Source organism: Enoplosus armatus, chromosome 2, assembly GCF_043641665.1.
Source record: "Enoplosus armatus isolate fEnoArm2 chromosome 2, fEnoArm2.hap1, whole genome shotgun sequence".
Lineage (NCBI taxonomy): Eukaryota > Metazoa > Chordata > Actinopteri > Centrarchiformes > Enoplosidae > Enoplosus > Enoplosus armatus.
Window position 1 is genome coordinate 4242276 of NC_092181.1, and position 22833 is coordinate 4265108.

The following is a 22833-nucleotide window of genomic DNA, read 5'->3' on the forward strand; positions in this document are numbered from 1 at the left end:
ACAGAAAGGAAGAAAGACTAACAAGAGTTTGAGACGGCTCTAGGCTGTTTCCCTTCCTCCCAAAGCCAGATGTGTTTTGGGCCAGAGCGGGAGATAGAGAGGAAGAGAAACAGAGGTAGAGACGGGGCCAGAGATTGAGACAAATGGAGGCAAAGACAGAAAGAGCTTCTTTTTTTCTGTCCTCTGTGTCATATGGTTTGTACATTCCACCTACAAGGCTTGTCTTGTGTGTGTGTGTGTGTGTGTGTGTGTGTGTGTGTTAAAGAAAGTGAGGGAAAAAAACAGCTGTAAGACAATGGAAAGGTGAGCTGACTAAGCTTTCTCATTTCTCGTGAAATTTCCCCCAATCTAGGGTGTCGACTGGCAGCTGTGAGTGTGTTCAGCCTTCAGAGGTATTTGATCAGATTGAATTGTGTTTACATCTTGTTCCCTCTTCTGCCTGTGTGCGTTTAAGGCAGGGAGCCAAGTAAAACAGACATTTATCACCAGCTCAGCCTCTGAGTCACATCTCCTGTGTGGCTCTATTGTAGGGAAACAAACATGATCTGCATTCCTTCCTTTCATAGAGAGTGGATATTGATTCTTGAATGCATCACAAGGGATTGAGGGCTTTATCCCTGAATTCCAGAGACGGTCACAGAGGATTTCACTTTGGAATAAAAAAATGTTTTGAAATGTTTGTGGGGACGTTGAGACGGTGAACACATAGGGTCCATTGACACTGAGTTCGCTGATCGTTGTGCGTTTGTTTATTCATTGATTTAGCTAGTTATCTTTTTGGAAATCTTCCTGAAAGTCTATTTTTTATTCAGGAAGTGCAGATTTGTGCAAGCGTGTCTTCTTCATCTCAGGGTTGCATGGAAGGAATCATCACACCTGTGGAGCCTCATTTGACTCATATATGGATAATTTGAACCTAATCAGCTTGTTCACCTCATCCTTTCCTCTCTGAGTTAAGCTACGCTAAAGCCAAGCAGTTTCATGGTTGCCAATCCTGGCAGGGTGACTCTGGCCTCCTCAATGGCAGCCACTATTCACCTCATATTCAAAAGTAAACACACAGGCACGCACACATTGGGACTGTTGGCGCAACAGCTTCCTCCTCAGCTGGAAGTGTGTGTGTCTGTGGGTGTGTTTGCGTGCGTGCAGTCAGGAAATCTGTGTTGTGAATTCTAAGTCACCTTTTAAGGACAGCATATGTCTGTCAGTTGTTCAGTTATAGGTGTGGTCTCCACGAGTACCGCCACTGTTAGTAGTAGAGTACACTTTGAATACATGTTCGATGTTCTTCCATATTTCAATCTATTCAGTCATCTTTCACTTACACACTTAAGAGTTGAATCTCATTCCTTACCAAAGGTGGCAGTTGCAGCTCCGGTGATGGAGCCAGGAATAAGGTTCCTGTGGTACAAACAGTCTTGTCTTTGTGTGTGTGAGTGCATATGTTATCCCTGACAGTTTCTCCCACAGACAGACATTTTTTATTCGCCCTGTTAAGTGTTACTGGCTGCTCTGTGTCTCATCCTATAAAACAGAATGTCTTTTTCCAGGAATCGTCGTCCACCTAGACGCGCACACACACAGACAAGGAACATTTTGGAAACTTGAGATTGTTTAAGGAGTCTTTTATGGCTTTTAAAGTATTAATATTATGATAACAGTGAGAATGAACGGCTGTAAATTGTACCCTGTGTGTTGCCATAGTTTGAACCCGACGTCCATGCTTCATAACAGATGATGTAAGCCACCCCTCTCCCTCTAGTCACAGCTAATAAAGCACTTGGGACCTGTACACACAGTGACCAACCACTTCATACACACACACAAACCCAACATGAACAAACCAGGCATGTTGCTACAAGGTGACATTTTATGTTCAGGGAGTGGAAAGCCAGGGATGAAGGTGTACAAACATGTTGTGACCTGTAGGCAAAAAAAACATGTTTTTAAACCGCACATCATCCGACGGGTCATTTTATCGCTATTGATCAACAAAGTCATTATGGAATACAACACCAAGTTCCCACTGACAACCCCATCAGTTGCATCTTGTTCTGTAAATCTAGAGACCCTGATGAGCCACGTGCACCGGCTGCGGTGGACTAGGAATGAAAAAGAGGCCTGGATGTTTGTTTCAGAGCAGTGTGTGTTCCCAATGTGTGTTGGGAAGACATGTGATTCAGCCATCTTCTCTTTTGTTGAAGTTGCTGTGAGAGTACAAGACTTCTCAGAATAGCAAATATTCTTATGAAGTTCTTCACAGACTTTATTTTATTTTTGTGAATCCCAAGATCTAAAACCGGACTAGCAGAGCATCAGATAAGATTTGGCATTATTAAAGATTTCATGGTTCCAGCTGTACAAATGAGGATTTGCAGAATTCTTATAGTTGAAAAATGAATCTCTCGGGTTTTGGACTATTGCTTGTAGAGAATAAACTATTTGAAGGTGACATCTTGGGATTTAGGAAATTATAATGGAGATTTTTCAGTATTTTATGGACAAAACTATTAATCAACGGATGAATCGATACCTAAAAATAATTGTTACTTGCAGTCATATTTCCAGTGAAGTTTTTTGGCACTGATGTTAATTCAGTAGTATTCTATTTAGGAACTGCATTAGAGCTGGACCGATAAATCAGGTGGGCTGGTGTAGAGAATACAGACACAGTTTCTTTTTGGTCACAATTCAAAAGGGATCCTTGTCAAAAATGTTGGTTTCTGTTATGTGTATTTTTAAAAAAGAATATCTGCCAATATGTTGTCTGAGTTGTTTTTGTCAGTAATTTCCTCAAATTTGGCACAAGCGTCCACTTGGATTCAAAGATGACCTGATTAGAATTTGGTGGTCAAAGGTCAATGTGACCTCACAAAACATGTTTTTGGCCATAACTCAAGAATTCATACGCTCATGTAGCATTCACATGGATTCAGGCAGACGGTAGACGGCAAGCCGGATATCATTTTTGTTGATGAGAACAGGATGGTAAAATTAGGTGAGAGAATACAGGTGACGGTAACGGTAGGCCGCATTACCAAAGTTTACAACCTGGACAACGAGAAGCTAAAAATGTTTCTTTTTCACTGTGTCCACAATGTCCTGGAAATTTGTATTGATTGGTACTTGGTCCCAAGGAGTCCACCCTCTCCACTTCTTCTCTCTGAATAACAATCAGGACAGGGGGCCTCCTGTTCCTCTGGTAGTCCACCACAAGCTCATTGGTTTTGCTGATATTGAGCTTCAGGTGATCGTCGTTGCACCATGTGATGAAACTCTTTATCATTCCTCTGTACTTCTCTATAAAAATAGTCTCTAAATGAAGACAGCAGGTTTCTTGCTGGAAATGATTTGCTGGAATCATCCATGTCAATATAGTGATAACTTCCATTTCACCCAAAAATACACTTTTTATTATTTTATTAAATTCCGTTGTAGTTTGTTCATTAAATATATTATGTGAGTCAGACATGGATGTAAACTGCAACTTGACTGGTTGGTGGAGGCATACAACAGCAGGACAGTCATTGTAGATAAGGTATTAAAACACAGTAAAGTGAAACTAAATAATGTGGTGCTTGTTTGACTTTGTTAATTTTGTTGGGATAACCTGTAATGGCAGACCCCTGCAGTGACAGTGAAAAACATCCCAGTCAGGTATTTTGATGCACATCAGCGTGATAGACAGCCAAGTATCTAACTGAAGTTAGTAGTACGCCGGCATTATTACATCTTTCCAGCTGTTACTTATCAGAGGACCAAACTGCTATTCTACTTCATTGCTGACTGATTGTACTTTGAAAGTGCAGGATTTTATTCAAGTCGATGTCTTTTGTTTTGTGTCTGCCCTAAAAATCAACACCAATTTGGCAAGCCTGTACAAATGTAATAAAAATATTCCTAGCAAAGGCAATCATGCAACATCATAACTGACACTGTCTGAGACAGTTTAAATGGCAAACGAATAATGTGTTGACATGTTAATTGTTAAGAAGAAACCATTAGCTACAGCTCCGTTTGAATTCACAAAATGCATAACCACACACACATTCTGAGGTTTTGCTTGGAACGTTTTTTTTTTTTCCTCTAACAAAAACCTCCGCAAATGTGGAAACCATAATCATGACCATCAGTCATGTGTTGCTGTGTCACTTTTTTCTGCTGATCTTATCAGTACATTTACCGTGTGAAGGGGACATAAAAGCCCCATTAATATCTGTGAACAATAACCACAGACAGTATTGGGGCTATGACATATCAGTAAATTCCAGTATGCCAGTAACACTGAGGGAGTGTAGTGCTCACTAAGTTGGAAAGCAATGGAGGCTAAAAGTAGTGCACACGGGGTCCATGAAATGGCAGGACTTCTTTGTTACATACTGTGGGGGATATATCTGATGTTATGGTTCTCTATTATCAAGACTGTTACATTTTCCAGCTGCATGCTCCTCTGTGGATAGGGACTAGGGAGAGAAGCTTGAGGAGGGAAAGTCTGGAAAACCCCACTCATCCCCTGTTGGCTGTCAGGAATGACCAGGATCTGCCAGGAGAGGAGGGGGAACACCACTGGAATGACCGAGGAAGCGAGTGAAGAAGAGAATGACTTGAAGGAAGAGTGGAATAAGAGAGGTGGTAATGGGGGAAAGAGGAAGAAAGAGAGGGATGACTGGATAGGAGGAAAAGAACAAACAAAAGAAGGGAGTTATAGGGGAGAGCGGGGAGGAAAGGAGAGGAGAGGGGACTTGGGGCCTCAACCAGGGGCCAAACCACTCCACCACAAAGTACGTCTGGAAGTGATCACACCAGAGCTGAATGGGGATGGGGGGTGAACACACACACACATTCACAAAGGCAAAAGAATGCACCCAACATACAAAAGACATCTCTAACAGATGTCGACCACATGCATACATAGGCTACACCCATATAAAATACACACACACTCACATTAGAGACAGAATACACGCTGTTGAAATGTGCGAGATGTGGGACTCTAATCAGAGTGAGGATCAGGTAACGTGTTTCCACTGGTGAGGTTTCTGCCTCTGTCATTTTCTCTTGTCCTCCGTGGTGGTTCGACCACAATCAACTGCTATAAAGTCACATCAAATCTCTTTTCACGCGCCGGTGCCAACTTCTAGTCTTCCAAGGACGGTCTGAAATAGCTAATCCCAGTGATTATGCTGGCTGTGCCATCTGGCCAGGACAGCCTGGCTCTAGTGAGGAAATGGCCAAGATGCACATGAATCAAACCAGCACATACAGTATGCTGCACCATGGGGTCAACTTCATTAGATTTGATTAGTTTAAAGGTGTATTGAATCTGAGTCAGGATATTGGAGGACTTGTGTATGCAGCAATTTTATTACGGATTGAATATAAGTTTTTAAGAATAGTTCATATGAAAACGGTTCAAAGTAAGTTTGAAAACTGACTGAAGTTACAGGAAGAAATTAGGTTACAGTGGGAAATCTTGTTACTGTAGAATTTGCATATTTTTGAAACTAGAGTGGATCTTATATGATGAATGATATAAGATGCTGCTTCTAGAAGTTTTTTCGAGGGGAGGTCTGAGCATTTGGAGTGATGGCACAGTGTGAAACCAGACCAGTGTGAATGTAACTATTCAGCAGTGGAAATTGATTTATTTAAACTGCTAGAAGCTTATATTTTTGTTATATTGCCAATTTCAGCTTTAGTCATTTCATTGTTTTGAACACAAAGACATACTCGTAAAAGTTTTCTTTCATCCTGCATGCTGTTGTCACAGCAACACTTTCCCTATCTCAACTCTTCATGCACAAATGGGTTTGTGGGTTTCACTAATGTTTTACTTGTACACTGGGTGTAAACTGGGTGTTGTGGGTACGTATGTAATTACGTGTAAGTAATAAGGTTACTGCAGGAAGCTGACTGTAACCACGTTACTTAAGTTAATGTAAATTCTCTGAGTGAAGTTTCTTCAACTATGTACTGGTTCCCCATGTATAACTCTTTACTCAAGGTAGTGGCTGTGATCCCTGTGTATTAGTGTATTTTCACCCTGTGGGTAAAGGCAGGGTGGGGACACTATCATGAACACCTGTGCAAATGCGTTTGCTTTAGATATAATATCATACATGTTCCACATATGCTAAAACCTATGCTCATGGCTGGTTGGGGTTTTCTGCCTTGCAATTGCCGGCAGAATCATGGTCACTATATCGTCATTTAACATCTCAAACTGAGGGAGAAACTACTTGATTTCTCAGAAATGAAGTTGAAATATGACTAACTGCTGACCATAAGATAACCCTATAGAAACATCAAGTCGTCCAGAAGACTTTGTGTTTGTTGCGTAATGATGAGATCATTAAAAGTTCATTTCCAAATACAAATGTACCACAGAAAATAGAACCAGCACATCTGCCCATGTAGCTGCCCCATAGCCTGCCTTCCATCATACGAGTAAGCATAAAGCCTGTGATTAGCAAGATAAGTGGTCAGATTAACAGCATCAGAAGCCTCTGAGAAGGTTGACAGTGAGGATTTTTATCCAGAGAGCTGATGTTAGTTTGGTATTCTGTCTTTGACAAACAGCTCTGTCTCTAATTGCTGCTCAGCCCTCCTTTCTCGCCTTGTCCCCAACTCTTTCTTTCTCTCTTTTGTCTGTTCCTTCCCTTTTGCTCTCTCTGAGTCACAGAGCCTTTCAACTATGCTCCAGAGTTAGCTACATTACTGATGTCTGTGTTCAATGATCTCATCCCAGCTCAGCATGTCTGGGATAAAAATCACTGCATTGTGTGTGTTTTTTCTGTGTGCTGTTTTGTGTCTATGTCAGGGAAATAGGATGTGACTCTCGAGTAAGTTTGGTTTGAATACGTGTCTGTATACATATCTGTGTCTGTGTGAGTGAAAAATATGGTGAAAATTAGATTAGATACAGATTTATGTTGCTGCATGTTAAACTCTATCTATAATTGGTGATTGGGAGAGATGCAAGCAAACATCACACTTCACTGTGAAACTGGGGGCAGGTAGGCCTAAAGTTCCCCTCTTCACACACACACACACACACACACACACACACACACACACACACACACACACACACACGCACATACACTCATGCACATACACACACATATACTCACACGCCCAATAAGCCCCACCCCTCTGAGGAGGTTTTCTTGCAGAGCAAGCACAGCCAGTTCACAGATGATTCCACCCACACACAAGACAATGAGTGTGGGCGCTAACCTGACTGTGTTATGATGTGAAAGTGTGTGTGATAATGGGTCAGGTCCTGTGAGAAACAGTCTTTCTCTGTCTGTGTCTTCATGTGGCCAAAAGTGCGTGCCTGGGCAGCTGCCCCTTGGCACTCATGTAGTGTGTGAGTTTGTATGAATATGTGTCATCTGTGTGATGAGGGAATATCCTAATTTATGTCTCTCTCTGCTTCTTTACAGTCCGCTGCAGTCTCCGATGGAGGTGAGTAAATATGTCTTATGACATTCTCAATATAATCTAGGACTTTCTCGCGATCACTAACCTTCTTTTTCTCTACTTATTATTACTATTTTTTTATGTTTGACATACCCTTGAACCACTACTGAATTGGCTTCCCTCATCCATCAGTTGTTATGATCTATTTTAAGTGGCATTTAATGGGATTATATAAAAGGCTCATTGTGTTTGGGCCAGTTGTCCTGTTCTGAAGTTCAGGGTTACAGCCATGATTATAGTGGACACCTCATTAATCTGGCTGCTTTCACTAAATTCACAGAAACGGATACAGACAGTCTGGTTTGACCTGCTCAACTTCTACCCCACCTCTGCCTGCTCTGCTGTAACCTAAAGATAGTCCCACATTTGTAAACATTAGCCACACAGCAGGAACTTGTTGTGGCAAATTATGAATAGGACGCACATCATGAGAAACAGACATGGTGCTATTTAGATTGCACAGCAAAAGGTTAAATGTGTGGTTTTGCACTTAGTCTACTAATGTATGTGTTTGTGAAACAGTATTGGGATGATTTGAATTGAAAGCAATAGTTTGATATCTGAGAGTTCATTACCAAAATGCAAAACAAGGTTGATTATAACTAAATATCTATATTATATTGTATTCTGATGGTTCTGTAGTTTTAATTAGTATTGTTGTATGTATTGATTTTGTGTTCTTTCGTCGTCTCGCGTTGTATTGTACTCGACCTCATTTGAGGTAAACTGTTGGTGTCGTGAGCAATTAGCATGTGCCAACAATAACGAAAGGTTTCCAATTTAGGAGACTTCTAATGGTGCTTTAACGCCTCACAAAGGCACATGAAAGACACTATTTATGGCAGATGGGAGATAAAAGGAGGTGAAGGAGGAGAAGGTGAGAAACAAGACAAAAGGGGTGTAGAGTCCATGGCAGACATGTTTACAATCAGCTCGAGTGTAGAAGTGTTTATGGCCACTTCACACCACGTGTCTCTGGAAGAGAGAGGATGTGCTGTAGGTGAGTGAAGGAGAAAGCATGCTCACCCTGCACATGCATGTGCATGTGATGTGGGAAGCATGACGGCAGAGGGACTAGGGAAAATGTTTGGTGGTCGCTCCCAGTTATTCAAACTAAAGTAGGAGTATAGATCTCTTTCACCAGGAAATAGCCAATGGAGTGTAACTGTGTGTACAGAAAGCAACTCGCTTGATGTGTCAGTCTTTATTGAAGATGAAAACATATTGCTGTTTTGTTATTGCTTTGTTTATTGTTACATCATGCTGAGATAACCTAACAAGTAAACATTAAGGAAAGGGATTCTAGTTTGACAGTTTGTTCTGCACACGTCACACAGTTATCGAGTCGAGAAACTCATTAACTCTGTGAAGATTAAATTGTGAATGTTATCTTCGTAGGGAAAGGTGTCCTGCACAACTAACCTGACAATTCTGTGAGAAAGTTTCTATAATATGCTCAAGAGTGAGACGCAGAAGTCAAACACAACGTGATGAGAGATGTTCCGGGTTTTAGCTCTAATAATCAAAGATGAAAAGAGCAACACTAGGATGAGATAGTGATTCTTACAAACAGTTACCTGGCAGTGCCTGGTGTCGCTGTAATTTTATCTTGAGCACTAATGCTTCCACAGAATTCACCATCAAATTCAACTATATATTCAAACAGCCGCAGTAGAGATTATTCATTAAAATTATTTTTGTTTTGTAGTTCTAATCCACTACATTTCTGATGGAAATGTTGTCCTTTTTACTCTACCACATTTATTTGACCACCCTACTTAAGTAAAATTTTGAATGCAGGACTTGTAGTAGACTTGCAATAGTTTTATAATATAGTATTTTCACACTGTGGTGTTGTTACTTTTTCACCACTGCCTGCTGCCATTAATTACTGTGCCATTTGAATTGAACACTCTCACATGGCTGCTTTTGACTCAGGTATTGCCGTTTCCTGTACGCCAGCAATGATACAACTGCATGGTACATTTTCATGTTTGATACAACTCCGTTTCATAGACGTTTTTAGACACTTTTACACAATTAATGAAGTCAGTCACTGGATGTTTTACATGATAATTTGTCCAGTGTAGAAACCTCTTGTTAATGTTATTGTGACATCAGAAAACTGCTCACAATAGTGTACACTTGAATACAAAGTGTGTTTTCAGACCAAATAAATCATTTATTCATAAAAAAATATAGGTGAAACATTTAGGAAAATCTATCTTCAACTTATTTATCTTATTTGCCTTATTTTGAATTTGAATATACATCCTCTGAACTTGTACCATGAATATATGCATTTTTTGTGTGAATATGCCCCTGAATGTCACTCTATGACTCTGTTGAATACATTAATAATAATAGACTGTACTTGCAGATTGGTTATTTAAGGCCTATAGCTGTGTTATATTGAATTTTGTATTGTGCTTATGGCGAACCAATCTCACAAATTTAGATTTATTTTGAAATGTTTGACAAGTCCAGGCAGGAGTAGGTGGTCAGGTATTCTTCCTTGTTCTTTGCATCTGTCAGTTCGTGTGTGTTTGTGTGTGTGTGTAGCTGTGTGGGGGGCTGCAGGCCTCATTAGTCTCAGTAGTGGCCTTCCTTTAACAAGCTGCTCATCAATACTGCAGTTTTTGTTTGTGTGTGTGTGTGCCTGTGTGCACATGTATGTGCGTGTACTCTGGCGTTTTTAGTTCCCTCCTCCCTGTGCTCTGAATTATTCATCGTCTTAAGGTCTGTGTGTGCTTGTATCACTTACCTACCTGGAAGGTGTGTGTGTGTGTGTGTGTGTGTGTGTGTGTGTGTGTGTGTGTGTGTGTGTGTGTGTGTGAGAGAGAGAGAGAGAGAGAGAGAGAGAGAGAGAGAGAGAGAGAGAGAGAGAGAGAGAGAGAGAGAGAGAGAGAGAGAGAGAGAGAGAGAGAGAGAGAGAGAGAGAGAGAGAGAGAGAGGATGTGCATGCAGGTGCGTGTGCGTGCTGTGTGACCTGACTCTCTCTGTGGTCTCTCTGGTTGTCAGCCAGGTTGCTCACCACCAACAGCCTCTCTCTCTCTCTCTCTCTCTCTCTCTCTCTCTCTCTCTCTCTCTCTCGTCGCTTCTTTCCTGTGATGTATTCAGCTGTGTTTGTGTGTGTGTGTGCCCAGTCTCGGACTGTGTGTTCAACCTGGTGTGCTTGAGTTTGCGAGGGGCCCTGATAGGGTGAGTATGGATGGAGGGGCTTGGTTACCCCTCAGGAGTCGCTATCTGCCCCGATGGCACCACACAGGCTCCTACCAGCTCTACCCAGGTGAGGATACAGCTGGTGCTACAAATGCTTGTTTTCCAACTGAAGAAAATATAGATTTTAGGCATAAAGGAGCAATAAATCAAACATAGTGACCTGCATCAGATCCTTTGATGTTGAGTGTTAGTTTAACTTTAGTATAGTCACTGAAATGGTTTTATGGATTGCAAAGTTTAACAGGAATCCCCGTGATCACAAGATGTAGATGTTTTGTTAAATGGATGGTTTTGTAGCTACAAACTACAGAGTGTAAGAATGTGTTAGGGCAGCTGTTGTGTTTAAATATGTTGTTGCTATGGTGTGATGATTAAGGGTTGTACCTTTGCTCAGCTGTTTCTTTTCTCCATCTTCATACAAGATAAAAGTGACTTGAATGTTGGTGTTAAAGAGAATACAGAGTTAGTTGTGGGGCAGAATTCTTTGATAGGAAAGTACTTATTTTTCTTCTCATTATATTTTTGTGGTCTGCTATTATGGAAGTCTAACTTTGCTCACTGAGCTCTGCTGGGCATTTTCACAGTAATAGCTCTCTAAACAGCCGATTTCCTTTTTGCATGTTTAGCTAAATGTCCCCTTTGTGAAATGTAGATATCAAAATGTACTACATTATTCAGTAATTTCACTTAAAACCCCTGAAAACTTGGCATTTCTCTATGACACTAAATATTCAGCATTAAATGAGCAACACACTAATAATTTAGTTTAACCCTCAAAACGGCTTTTTCAGGACTGTGTGGGTGTGATTTGATCAGATTTGATTGACAGTCAGCAAACAACCCCACAATTGTCGTCACATTTTGATTCAAATATTGCAGCATCCTTACTGGTTCACAGAATCAGACATCACCTTTTGATGAGCCCCTGTGTTGTCAGGGCCTCGTACTTTCGTATATTTCCATTTCATTTCATTAATGAAATGTATTATTTATTACATTTAGATTTTATTTTGCAGCCTATACTTACATTTGACTTGTTTGGTTTGTCTGTTGGCTTGGATGAGTGGTGAAAGACAGGAGAGGTCATTCTCTGTTAATTGAATTTTTATTTTGAAGAGGAAAATGTGGGAATTAGAGAAGCGAAAACACAGTAACACAAGTAACATAATATCTCATGTCTCAACTTTTGTGTTTTTCACAAAATGTGCATTAATATGAAATGGTGTCTGAGACTCCTTTTATTATGGTGTTGACCTGTCTGTGTGATAGACTGGTGATCTGTCCAGGGTGTCTAGCCCCTGTGACGCTGAACAGGATAAGAGGTTAAGGATTGATGTTTGTCTCTCATTCACAGCAATAGATTGCCATTAAAGACTGTCATTGATAATATTAAACAGGTGAAAAATGTGCAAAAGCGGAAATCATAGTGGAATGATCCATTAATAGCCAAGTTTCCAAGTTTAAAATCACACAGGACTGTGGGCGGCATGCTGGTTTTTCAGTTTATTTACAGGATTTGAGGGGTCTGGGGCACCTGACCGGTGATGCTTTCCCTCTGGCTGTTGTTCTGTTTTGTTTTATCTCAACTCAGTGGCCCATTTTCAGTTCATCAGGCCTGAAGCTCCGTTATTCTCAGCTTCTCTCTGTGCCTTTCTTTGCACGTCTGTCTAACATTAGGAACATAGATGTACTGAGGTCTAGTGGTGAGAAAAATAATCAAATCTTAAATGCACTGGAACGATTAAGCATCTGTGTACAAAACTCCGTACTTGGAATGTTAGATAATAAAATTATTTTTGATTGAGAGTACACACAGTACAAAAGAGTAGCTACAGTGTTCAAGAGGTTAGGCAAATAGTTTAACACTGTTGGGAGTTGTTCAAGATTAAACCAACTACACTGTTAAACAAGTAATACACAAAGATAACGTGTGCAGTGGAGCATGTTGTTAACACACTTTGAACGGTTTCAGCAGGGATGTTGGCAGCTACTAGAGAGTGCATTGTGGCAAGAATAGGAAAAGTACCAACCAGGACCATACCATGCAATGATTACAAAACAAAAAGACATGGAAATCAAAGATACAAGATAGTTTTATAGATTCTCAGCCCTTCTGAAGTCACTACCACTACAATTATTTAATGTTGTGGTGTATTTGTGTGTGTCTGTGTGTGTGTGTGTGTGTGTGTGTGTGTGTGTGTGTGTGTGTGTGTGTGTGTGTGTGTGTGTGTGTGTGTGTGTGTTTGAACAGAACTTAACAACGTGGAGCTGCAGGGCTGCAGCAGCGACAACAGTCTGAACAGCAATGCCAGCCTGCCTAGCGTTCAGAGCCACCGGCGCCACACTGAGAGGAGAGTGGCCAGCTGGGCTGTCTGCTTTGAGAGACTGCTGCAGGACCCCGTGGGAGTCCGCTACTTCTCGGTACTGTAACAGCACATGACTGTTGTTGGCCAGCACATTCACGTAACAGATGTTTCCTCAGTAAAGCTTTCTAATGTTGCAAAGTCAAAAGCTAAATCAGCTAAGACCTTGTATGAATTGTATGCTGTGGTCATATAATTTGTCTGGTCATGTCAGGCCGACCACTTGTTATTTGACAAATTAGATTCATTGTGTTTTTATTTGTGTGATATCTGTAGTGGCCGTAAGCATCTGCCGCTGTATTATTGTGAAGACACTTCTGTCTTCTGACTTAGTGTGTATACTAGTTTGCCTGATTTTTGATCCACTCTTTATTCTTGTGCTGCAGGAGTTCCTAAAGAAAGAGTTCAGTGAGGAGAATATCCTGTTCTGGCAGGCTTGTGAGTTCTTCAGCCACGTCCCTGAGAATGACAAAAAGCAGGTAACAGACACACACATGCATCCATTTACACCCCTCGAGCAATAAAGAGGGAACGTTTATGTGTTATAAGCTCTCTTCATTCCTCACCTTCTCTTTCTCTCTCCAGCTCTCTCAGCGTGCCAGGGAGATCTACAACAGCTTCCTGTCCAGTAAAGCCACAACACCGGTCAACATTGACAGTCAAGCTCAGCTCGCTGACGACATACTCAACGCCCCCCGACCCGACATGTTCAAGGAGCAGCAACTGCAGGTAGCGTATGCACCAAACACAGACTATTTATTGAAATCTCAAGCTGATTAAGGTGATCTGTCAAACAGAAAGCATCGGCCCCAGAAGCTGTGCTTAGATGACACTGACCTCTGACCTCCCTCGTGAGGGGGAAGTGAAAAGAGGCTTTCCCTGAAGGACAAATGTATTATTACTCATAAAACTGAATCAAAACAGACCCCTATTGAAAATGCACTAGTATTACTGCACTGGGTGCTCACTCAACATAAGGTCAACTATTCATCTCCGCCTGCTGTCTAGCATCGTGGATGTGAATGGCTTCTTAGATGTGCATGTCGTGGAGGGGGCAAAGTTGCTGAAAAGCTCTATTGATTTCAGCAGCTGAGCTCAGATGTTCAAACTGTGATAAGAGTCACAAGGCTAGAAGGATATCCTCCTCACTATCACCTTCTATATTTTTACACATCAAACATGCACACATATTCTCCCAAAGACACACACACATCAAAGCCTGAGATGAGCTTTTCCACTAATACCCCTGGGTTCTTCAAGATCTTGTGGCTCCATTAAAGAATAAAGATTTTGGGTCATACTGAAACACACATGTGGACTCACACATACACACATATATATTGACTTCTTTATATTTTCTGCCCCGCTTTTACACAAGAAATATCAAAATCCAACAGGCGGATTGCTATGCAGTTTACGGGGCACATGAATGCTTCCCAGAGGACAGACTGTTTGATGTTTATAACTCCACGGCTTTGTCCTTTAGCACCATTCTGTGGATGAATGTTTGATTTTACGTCTCCAAAAAATCATTTGTATCCATGTGAACATGAACAAAGTCAAGGGGCTGCTGGTGGGATATTAGACTTTTACTTTGAAATTGACCTTTTTCCCATGTGCTTTCAACATCTGTAAACATCATTTTTTCAATCTGTCCCACTGTTAGTCTTAAATTTAATCCTTAATCCTCTCTAATCATCTTCCCTTTTCCTTCCTTTCTTCAATCCTTTTGCCATTGACTTACATCCCCTTTCCTGTCTTGTTATGCCTTTTCTGTGTGCTTGTGCACTCCTTCCTGCATTTTCTGTTGCCCACTGATTACTTCTTTCCTTCCTTTTCACCCCTTTAGATCTTCAACCTGATGAAGTTCGACAGCTACACACGGTTCCTCAAGTCTCTGCTGTACCAGGAGTGTATGCTGGCGGAGGTGGAGGGGAGGCCCCTGCCTGACCCTTACCACATCCCCAGCAGTCCCACCTCCAAACACAGCACCACCGGCTCCGACCGCTCCAACCTCTCCACACCCAAGAAGGTAACGCAACAGAAAGCCTCCACACACACTTCCTCTTGACTGTGTCTTGTCACAGAGTGTTGATACACAAAAACATTGGGAAATAGGGAAATAGATTTGGGAAAATACAATATTTTTACACTTCTGTAAATTTAACGTTATAAATAATCCTAATTATTTTTAAGAGCTGGAAGGATTCTGGGTTTTGTTATGTAGTAGAACATACAGTTCGCACAACGGTGTCTACCCCTCTTCATTTATTTTGTTTATCTCTTATAGGAGGACAAAAAGAGCAAGTCAGGCAGATCTTTAAATGAAGACAGCCGGGATGATTCAGGAGACCGGAGGAAAGGCATGTTCTTCTCCTGGTCCCGCAACAGAAGCTTTGGAAAGGGCCCGAAGAAACGAGAGCTGGCCGACTTCAACTACAGTCAGTAGTTTTGAGCATTGTATGAGTTCCTTCAGTTAAAGAGTTTCAGTCCTAACAACAACAAAAAAAACAATTACAAATTGTTGCTGGTTCAAGAGCACAGATCACTAAACAGTGATTCTTTAAAGGTCATATGCAAATTTTTAACACATATTGGAAGAGATAGTTGTAGACATTCAAATTGGAGGGCTATTTTTTCATTTGGATGTCAAGATTTGAGTGTATTATTATTATTTTTCAGATTTCTCTGGCAGCAATGGCCGACGTGAATCCCAGGGTTCGTTGTCTTCAGGAGCCAGTCTGGAGCTGGGAACGTCAGGGTCGGGGAGGAATGAGGTCAGTCTATTAGTTTAGACATTACACTAATGGGCACATAGACATTTCAGCATGGAGATTTATATTTACCCTCTTCCTCTCAATGTATCTGCATTAAAAGTAATTCAAACAAAAACTCTGACAATACTGAAATACTGTCTGTTTTTCCTCTGTTATTTTTTTAAACCTTCCTCTCACTGTCTCCTCTGCCCCTCCCCGATCTGTCTCTGTTTTCTTCCTTCAGGCTGATGTTTCTCGTGGTGCAGTATCAGTGTCAACAGAGCGTGGAGGGGGCAGCGCCCCCTTGAGGCAGTGTAACATAAGCTTGCCAGACGGCTCATGTTGCTCTGTTCCACTGAGGGCCGGCGTGTCCATCAGGGACCTGCTGCTGGGCCTCTGCGAGAAGCTGTGCATCAACCTGGCAGCTATAGACCTCTTCCTGGTCGGAGGAGAGAAGGTACACCTGGATGTCCTAAATACCTTTTACCTTTTGGGCTTCAAAGCTCTCATACCAATTATCAACAACCACAACAAGTCACACCACAAATCAAGCAAACAAACTGAAGTCTGGTTTGGTTGTTACCTAAAAAGTATGTTAAAGCAGGACTAGTCAATATTTCTATGTAAACAATAGGTCACAATAGTGATGAAGTGATAAACCCACAGACTTAATCATCTGACTCTGACTCAGCTCATCGTTTTGGTTTTATGGCCCACAACTTTACTGTTTTGGTTCAGTTTCACTGCTCAAACAGGCAATAGTTTGATAACATGTTAGCCATATCAACTTTATACTGTCGCAATATGTCAATATGTGTTTGATTTTCAGCTTCTTGTCGAGTTCTGCACACAGCTTTAATGAATGATGATTAAATTACCCAGAAAGAAGTCAGGGGGTCAGAGAGCAGTAAATGTCACATGTTTATCTTGTCAGTGATCACACGTTAGGGTTGAGCAACTAGCTGGACATCTTTCATGATGACCCTCTATTCCTCTGTCTCACTCTCTCAGCCACTTGTTTTGGACCAAGACTGTATGACGTTGTGCTCTCGAGACCTCCGACTAGAAAAACGCACTCTCTTCAGGTACAGTAACAAGCAGTAATCACCATGCGCTTTCAGACATTTCAAACCAATACGAAGAGTAAAACCACGATGTCCACTTATCCTACAGAAAACTTGAGTTCTGTTTTCCTCTTTTCCAGACTGGACTTGGTCCCTATTAACCGTTCGGTGGGCCTAAAAGCAAAGCCCACCAAGCCAGTGACTGAGGTCCTCAGGCCTGTGGTGGCCAAATATGGCCTGCACCTCTCTGAATTGGTGGCACGCATTGTAAGTACCCCCTTATTCTGGCTGCCTGTAGATAGACAGAAGGAAATAGACAGACAGGCAGTGTATGTAATGACGTCAAACTCATATCACGTGTGTGTGTGTGTGTGTGTGTGTGTGTGCGTGTTTGTGCAATGCAGAGTGGGGAGTTGGAGCCATTAGATCTAGGTCTTCCTATATCCAACCTGGATGGGCTTCGAGTGGTGCTAGATATAGCAGAACACACTCCTGGAAAAGGTAAGGAACACACACACCTGCAGTCGCTGTCAATAACAAATGCAACCTGCTGTCTCTCATTGATGAAATACTGAACTACAACCTAATGCTTGTATTGTTATAATTTTTGCATCTGTATCTCTACATGTGCTCTCTTTCCTTTGTTCAGCAGACAAACAGAAGGTAGTAGTCCCCTCGACAAGCAGAAACCAACCAGCAACAGTAAGATCTCCTCCAGCTTCTTATTTCCCATTTTCTTCTTGCTCTGGAATGTTCCATAACCCACCGAATGTCTCCACTTCCTGGTTGATGATGTCACGCTACTAAGTGTCTCTCTCGCTGTCTTCGACCACCCATGTCTGTTTGCAATGTGTTTAAGATGTGCGCAGGTGTATGATGTGTGTCTCTGGCAGCGTTTGGGGCTGTGCGTGACTGTGTTCATGTGCACTGTTGCTGTGGAGCCGAGAGCCTCGTCACACTCTCGAAGTTCCTAATGTTCCATCATTGTGGTCTGCCTGTGGCCGAATGCATCATCAACTTTTCTCTCTGGTTTACTGGTTCTCTTTCCTCCGTAACAAACCCAGTGGCCAGGTGATAGTAGCCCAGCCTCGCAGAGCATTTGCTGGGTCTCAGAACCTCAAAAACTCCCTCTGAACACCTGCAAAGGACTTAGTTGGTGGAAGTAGATTGCGGTTTGGGTTTGTTTATCTTTCTAAACAGGCTGTTTCCCACTTCATGGGCAGTAGTTTGGCTTTACGTAGTAGAAAGTAGTTGGTGGTGTTGTGGTGTGTGTTACTGTTGGTAATACTTGGCACTCACAGTGGTGGGCATTGTGGCTGTCTGAATGGAACATCCCACCTGTCTTAATAGGAACTGATCAAAAATACATGTTTTAAAAATGTCATCAATTATTAATTACGCAACACATCATCATAATTATTTTATCCCATTTAATTTGTGCCCCCTACCCCCCATCAAATTGTTCTCATTTTATGATTTGTCACCCTCCTCATCCTCAGTAGCACTAGTCCCCGAGTGTTGTCATTCCTTGTGCCCATACTTACACCATCATGACTCACCAGGGCTCTAATGCCCCGCTCCGCTCTCCTTGTGGCCCCCAGGGGGAGGACAGGCCATCAGGGAAAGCCGGCTCAGCCCACCCCCATGGGGAAAACGGCAAGGCTGGGCCCAGCCCTGACACAAGCGGCCAGCCCTTACCCAACCACTCTGTCTCTCTCCATAAGGCTCCGGAGAAAAGAAAGCAGAAAAAGATTAATATAGACGAAGCTGAAGGTAAAGACTGACCGACCTCCCTCGCTCTCTTTTGTTTCTGTAGCTTTGTTGCTGTGATCACACTAACCCTTTTGCCTGTCTGCAGGCAAATGCTTTCAAAGCTAGCTAGCTACATGTAGCACAGTCACCTCTGCTCACACTGAATGTAGCTTTGACTTGTCTAACTGATTAATACACACCCTCTGCTGCATGTTTTCTGAATTACAATGGATGTCTTACTGTTTTTCAAGTTGTCATTTTGAGGGATTGTTAATTTGTGTGTGTGTGTGCACATGCTCGTACGTGTGTGTGTGTGTGTGTGTGTGTGCTTACGTGTGTCTGTACACCTGTTTCTGTTTGTTGTGTGTGTGCGTGTGTGCCTGCAGAGTTCTTCGACCTCATATCCAAAGCTCAGAGCAACCGAGCAGACGACCAGCGAGGCCTGCTAAACAAAAGCCACCTGAAGCTCCCAGACTTTCTGCGCCTGTCGCCAGTGGCAACCAACCAGGCTGTGCCTCCTCCCTACGACCCCGAGCCCAGTTGTTCCACCCCGCACTCTCGTAACCCCAACAACGGCAGCTTCCCTAGCAGTGGTCACCGGGGCAATAAGGCGTACAGCAACGACAGGGGAGGAGGAGGCGGCACCCACTTGCTCAACGCGAGCCATCAGTCCCAGAGCTTGGACTCTGCACTGGGCACTGAGAGTGGAGGGGGGAGGAAAGCCAGACCACCTCCTCCGTTTCCTGGCACCATCTCCCCCATCCACCCGTCCCAGGGTGCCCAGCGTTGTCTCCTCCAGGACTCTGTCCAGATGCTGGAGGAGGACACCCTTTCTGATCTGACTCTTGTGGGAGAAGGGGACATTAACAGCCCCAGCCTCAACTACGTCACTCCCTCAGCCCTACAGTGCAAACCCCACCCCCGACCCCAACAACAAGCACAGGACGGTCGGCCTAGCTCAGGTACTGCCCCCGTGTGAACTCTTGAAGCTTTTGAACTTTCACCTCTTCCTTCACCTGACTGTAAGCGGGACTGGAGACCCACTAAAGTCAGTTTGAAGGTCCTTGCCGGTCACTTTGGTCTGTGGCCGAATGGCCCAGAATGCATCCAGATCTCCTCCTTTAATTTAATAAATCACTTAATAATTAGAATTACAGGACATTTCATTTCAAGTGTAAAATACAGTAAATAATGTAAAGGACTGAGCTGAGACTTTCATCACATGCAGTAGAAATGAGTGAAAATTTAGTCAAACAATGGATGTCGTGATAAATGTAGTGATGTGTGCGCTACCTCGCGGCCAGCATCTACTGCGAGTTAACAACAGCATTGAGGTAAAATAGGTCAAACACATGAAGAGAGGAAAAATGGATGCATTAGGCTTGGACAGAACTTGTCTTTGGAGTTTCCCTGCATGGTGTGTATCTGTGTGATAATTTTTTTTTTCTGGAGACGTAAGCTCGAGGACGAGCTCAGGATGAATTGGTGGTGACCAGTGCCAAACTCCCTCCTCCACCCCCCCAGTGTACAGAATCTAACAATGCACTTTAGCCAATTACAAACAAGACTTTACGCATCTTTACACATTCTTAAAAATCATTTTCTCCTCGCTTTTTTTTGTTTGTTTGTTTGTTTTCTGCTTTAATCTTTCAAAATGTCCGTTTCAACTATCACTAGCTGTTCCTTATCCACAGTGGTATGGAGGCTACATTACTGCACTACTAAGTGGACCATGTATTATTTTCAACTTATTACATGCTTTTGAGCACATTGCTTGCTGACACAGCGGGCCTGACCCCATAAATACAAACCTCTGCTACAGTGCCATGAACACACACATCTGCTCAGCTGTTTTTTTTTATCCACTCCAGCACAGTACGCTCTGTGTTTCCACCACTGTTCTCTCACCTCAGGCATTTCTCGTGTCATTCATGGAAACAGAATACAGCGAGTGCAGACACATGCGATCTTGCTGTCTGACCAAATGATTCAGAAACGTCTGCACTGACTGCGTATGAGCAGTTTTCTCTTTTTCATCTCGATTTTTTCGTCTTCGCACTGCATCTCACAGCAGCATCTGTTTTCATTTCTTTCCGCAGTCTAGCAATTCAGCAGTGTTTCCAACTGTCTCTCCCTGCAGGGTTTTAGCTGCAAGAATCGGACTAACAAGTCAAACCGTTTCACTTTTTAAAGGTTTCACTCTTACTTTATCCTGTGCTATTAATTTATCCCACGTCCTTCTCATGTTTTTTCTTCGATCTTTCAGTTAAAAGTATTAGTTTGTATATAGTCAACTTTGTGAAATCACCGTAGTGCTATAGTCATTGTTGAATTGCAAAGCAGCCATGCTGTTTCTTCAGTTGTGTCACAATAGAAATCCATTCTCCTCTGTTCTGTTCAGTTGGCTGTACTGTCTGTAAATAGATCAAATAAATGTTTTAAAGGTTGAACTCTCCCTGTAGAGCCTCATGTGAGCGGCCTCCTGTCTTTTCTCAGACTTTCAGTAATCGATTCATTGTATTCGCCTCACTTCATTTGTTATGAATGTGTGCCTCCAATTTGTCCTCAGCTCTTCTGTGCATGGAGGCGTTGCGCTGGGATCAATGTTTACATTACGTTTTTTTTTCATCTAAGGTTAAAGTATCCTGATTTTTAATGTCAAACAGAATATTGCCATGGTAATAACCAGTGGGGCAATGTAGTTTTGAGGTACTTGTACTTTACTTGAGTATTTCCATTTTCTGCTATACGATACACTTCTAGTTCACGACATTTCAGAGGGAACTATGTACGTCTTACTCCACTACATTTATATGACAGCGATATATATTAGTTACTTTGCAGGTTAAGTTTTCAGATAAAAAGACATATTGGAAATCTGATGAATTGTTACATTGATTGTTTACGCATCAGCTACATAATGAGAGCTGTTACTTTTGATACTTAAAGCACATTTTTCTTTCTGTGCTCTTACTTGTAGTGGAGTGTTTCTATATTGTTGTATTTCTGCTTTTAGTGAAGTAAAGTATCTGAGTATCTCTTCCACCACAGGGAATCACCATCCTAACTACAATTGGCATGATGAGGTTATCAGACTCAAGTGTTCTTATTGTTAAATTGATCAGCCGCCATCCTCGTTGAAACCCTTTTTCAATACCAACAAAGAAAATGTGATGGATTCTTCAGTTTGTGTTTGCTTCTGTTTTTGACCTCCGACCACCTGACTCCATCTGTACAACCTTTCTCCTATTTATCTTACTTGATATTCCTCTCCTCTCTCTGTTGCCTCTTCTGTGTGTGTGTGTGTGTGTGTGTGTGTGTGTGTGTGTGTGTCTGTGTCTGCAGGACAGGGTTTTTGTTTCGGGGTACAAAGGCTTTTGGGGGGACTGGGCTATTAGCTATGCATGGGTTCCCCTCTGCTCAATGCCTTGTTAGGCAAGCTTTGTCATGCTGGGCTCTTTGGTAGCCCACAAACAAAACTAGGTTCTGTTTCTTCCTCATCCTCACACACACACACACACACACACACACACACACACATACATGCTCGTGCTCACGTACAAACACAGAGTGTCTACATCTGTGTGTATCTTTGGCATCACATGATGATCTTATTCTGTAGCGGTTTCCATTCGAATAATAATTCTTCAGTGTTGTTTGTTGTGTTTGTGTATCCTCCGGGACTGACATGTGACAACAGCTGCAACTGCATTTAACTGCTCCATATAATTAAACAAAACATAAAGAGAGAGAGATGAAATATCTTTTCCTGTTCCACTTTGTCCCCTCTCACTTACACTCATACACAAGCTTAAGTTCCTGTCTGGCTGTGATGTATGAGTCTGTGGGATTTTTTTAAGTGTTCACAAGAAGACTCTGTCAAGGACTCTGTCGGGAAAATAGATAGGAAAGGACAAAAAACAAGGATCTGTATCTATGAGGACAGGGGATACACAAGTTGTCTCCTTAGTGGTATTACACATGTTTCAGATGAGAATCACAAACGAGTTAAAAAAACAGAGAGATTATTTGAATATCAAGGAAGGAAGTGCTGAGATTTCTTCAAAGTAAACCCATAACTGGGTGTGATGCTGCAGGACCCAGTGAGTTATCTTATTGTTGCTGTAATTGCATGGGAAAACCATCCGTCCACAGAAGCTGCAGTTTTGGCTTGGTGTTTCAATTCACTGG

At 42.2% G+C, this 22833-nt stretch overlaps 1 protein-coding gene across 1 annotated transcript in view; it reads left to right on the forward strand.

The window, feature by feature from the left end:
• rgs12b (regulator of G protein signaling 12b) overlaps nucleotides 1-21116 on the forward strand; it is a 39865-nt gene extending 18749 nt beyond the window's left edge. Inside the window, exons 5-18 of the mRNA XM_070915054.1 lie at nucleotides 7449-7470; nucleotides 12959-13128; nucleotides 13457-13549; nucleotides 13656-13799; nucleotides 14920-15102; nucleotides 15361-15511; nucleotides 15753-15847; nucleotides 16071-16283; nucleotides 16838-16911; nucleotides 17031-17157; nucleotides 17295-17391; nucleotides 17540-17592; nucleotides 18492-18663; nucleotides 19029-21116. Of these exons, the coding sequence (XP_070771155.1) occupies nucleotides 7449-7470; nucleotides 12959-13128; nucleotides 13457-13549; nucleotides 13656-13799; nucleotides 14920-15102; nucleotides 15361-15511; nucleotides 15753-15847; nucleotides 16071-16283; nucleotides 16838-16911; nucleotides 17031-17157; nucleotides 17295-17391; nucleotides 17540-17592; nucleotides 18492-18663; nucleotides 19029-19621 (2187 nt within the window). The 3' untranslated portion in view covers nucleotides 19622-21116. The remainder of the gene's footprint in view (nucleotides 1-7448; nucleotides 7471-12958; nucleotides 13129-13456; nucleotides 13550-13655; nucleotides 13800-14919; nucleotides 15103-15360; nucleotides 15512-15752; nucleotides 15848-16070; nucleotides 16284-16837; nucleotides 16912-17030; nucleotides 17158-17294; nucleotides 17392-17539; nucleotides 17593-18491; nucleotides 18664-19028) is intronic.
• Nucleotides 21117-22833: the final 1717 nt, after the last annotated feature.